This window comes from Leopardus geoffroyi, chromosome D1 (assembly GCF_018350155.1).
Source record: "Leopardus geoffroyi isolate Oge1 chromosome D1, O.geoffroyi_Oge1_pat1.0, whole genome shotgun sequence".
Taxonomy (NCBI): Eukaryota; Metazoa; Chordata; class Mammalia; order Carnivora; family Felidae; genus Leopardus; species Leopardus geoffroyi.
The window spans coordinates 100,669,518-100,671,691 of record NC_059329.1 but is presented as its reverse complement, the minus strand read 5'-3'; the positions used below and the strand labels follow the sequence as shown (position 1 = coordinate 100,671,691).

The following is a 2,174-nucleotide window of genomic DNA, read 5'->3' as shown; positions in this document are numbered from 1 at the left end:
CATGGAGGTGCCATACCCCACAAACAAGAACTTGAAATAAAACCAAAAATTGTTTCCCACTAAAGAATCTTAACACAGTTTGATTACATATATCAGGGATTAAATTGACACAATTCTCTTGCTCTCTAAGGGATATAACATACCCCATTTAGATAAAGATTAATTTACAGACCTGTTTCAGAATAAATAGGCTAAATAATGCAAAGGAGATGATTTTTAAAATGTAATCACTGATAGTGAAAGGAGTCCTTGATTCTGTGAAAGAATGAATATCATGTTCTGCACGAGCAGTACAACCTTCCTCCAGCAAAGGTCAGATTTTTACTCCAAAGCTTCCTCATGGCATTTTTTATTTCTTTATTTCTCAGGGTATAGATTAAAGGGTTCAGCATGGGGGTTATGAATGTTAAAACCACAGTCATGAATTTATCAATAGGAAAGGTAGAATTAGCTCTTGCATACAGGAAGATACAGGGAACAAAGAATAAAATGACCACAGTTATATGGGATGCACAGGTGTAGAAGGCTTTGCGTTTCTCTTCCAAACCATGAGTCTTAAGAGAGCGTAATATGACTGCATAGGAAACTAGGAGAATGAAGAAGATGACAGTGCAAATGGCTCCTCCATTAGCTATCATAGAAATCCCAATGAGGGAGGTATTGGTACAAGCAAGTTTCAATAAGGGATACATATCACACAAGAAGTTGTCAATGACATTGGGGCCACAGAAAGGGAGCTGATAAATAAAGAAGAATTGAACCAACGAGTGCAGAAAGCCTCCAGTCCAGGCCACCAGCAGCATAAGAACACATACCCTCCTATTCATGATGATTAGATAATGAAGTGGTTTACAGATGGCTACATATCGGTCATAGGCCATCACCACCAGAAGAATGACTTCAGCACCAGCAAATAAGTGATCCAGAAAGACTTGAGTCATGCAAGCCTGGAAGGAAATAGTCTTCTTCTCATAGAGCAAGTCTACAATCATCTTGGGAGCAATGACAGTAGAATAGATAGCATCTATAAATGATAAATAAGCCAGGAAAAAGTACATGGGAGAACCCAGTGACGGACTGGCCATGATGGTCACCATGATAAGCAGATTGCCCACTATTGTCACAATATAGATGAGTAAGAATGGGACAAAGAGAACTTTTTGCCCCTCAGAGTCCTGTGTGAGCCCCAGGAGGACAAACTCTGTCACATTGTTTCTATTTTCCATACGTTCTTCTGAAGGCATTGAACTCAGGCCTCAGAGGCTGCAAACAAAATGGCCAAAATGAATTTGAGAGGATCACAAGCTGTATGTCAACAAACTAAGTGTTGACATAACATTGTTGACTCAACAATGTTTGCCCCAAAGGGTCTCACACAGGGTGACTTTCTAGAAAATGAGAGTTTAGAATCTCCACCCACAAGTTCCTTGCATCAACTACAATGAGGAGACCAGTTTTCTACCTGGGAGGTACATGTGAGTGGGCATATCTGTGACATGATCTACCAAACAAGGAAGAAGCTTTCTCTAGAAATTCACAAGGACTGCATTTTTTGACATTATATGTCATTTCTTTTTTTTTTCTTGAATTCTTTTTGGCCTTCTGAGGTTCACCATGAAAACAATCTCATCTCTAATAGCTTACTTACAATGTAATACCTAGTACGTGGAGCATAAATTGATAACCTGACATTTAGATAACTGCTTTTCTGAGTTACTTCACTATGAGCTCCAAATACTGAAAAAATAAGTCACCTGAAGCAAAGAAAGAACCAGACATAGCATAAGTGCCCTTTAAAATGTTTATAAGAGGCTCCTGGGTGGCTCAGTTGGTTGAGGGTCTGACTGTGGCTCAGGTTCATAGGTTCGAGCCACTCACAGGGCTTTGTGCTGACAGCTCGGAGCCTAGAGCCTGTTTCGGATTCTGTGTCTCCTTCTCTCTCTGCCCTCCCCCCCCCCCAGCTCTCTCTCTCTCAAAAATAAACATAAAAAATTTTTAATAATAAAATAAAATGTTTATAAAATTTATTTTAGCTGAATTTTAAACATGTAAGAAACCAACTGAGATCAATATATTAAATTCTTCCCACCCAAGAAAGTATAGTAAGAGCAACATGTTGTTTGAAAATACACACACGCACACACACACACACACACACACACACACACACAAAC

General features: G+C 39.2%; 1 protein-coding gene across 1 annotated transcript; it reads right to left on the bottom strand.

Moving 5' to 3' along the window:
• Window positions 1-272: 272 nt before the first annotated feature.
• Window positions 273-1,235, bottom strand: LOC123602626 (olfactory receptor 4A15-like). Its single transcript, XM_045487084.1, has one exon. It carries the CDS (start codon window positions 1,224-1,226, stop codon window positions 273-275), a length of 954 nt encoding a protein of 317 aa, XP_045343040.1. The 5' UTR covers window positions 1,227-1,235.
• Window positions 1,236-2,174: the final 939 nt, after the last annotated feature.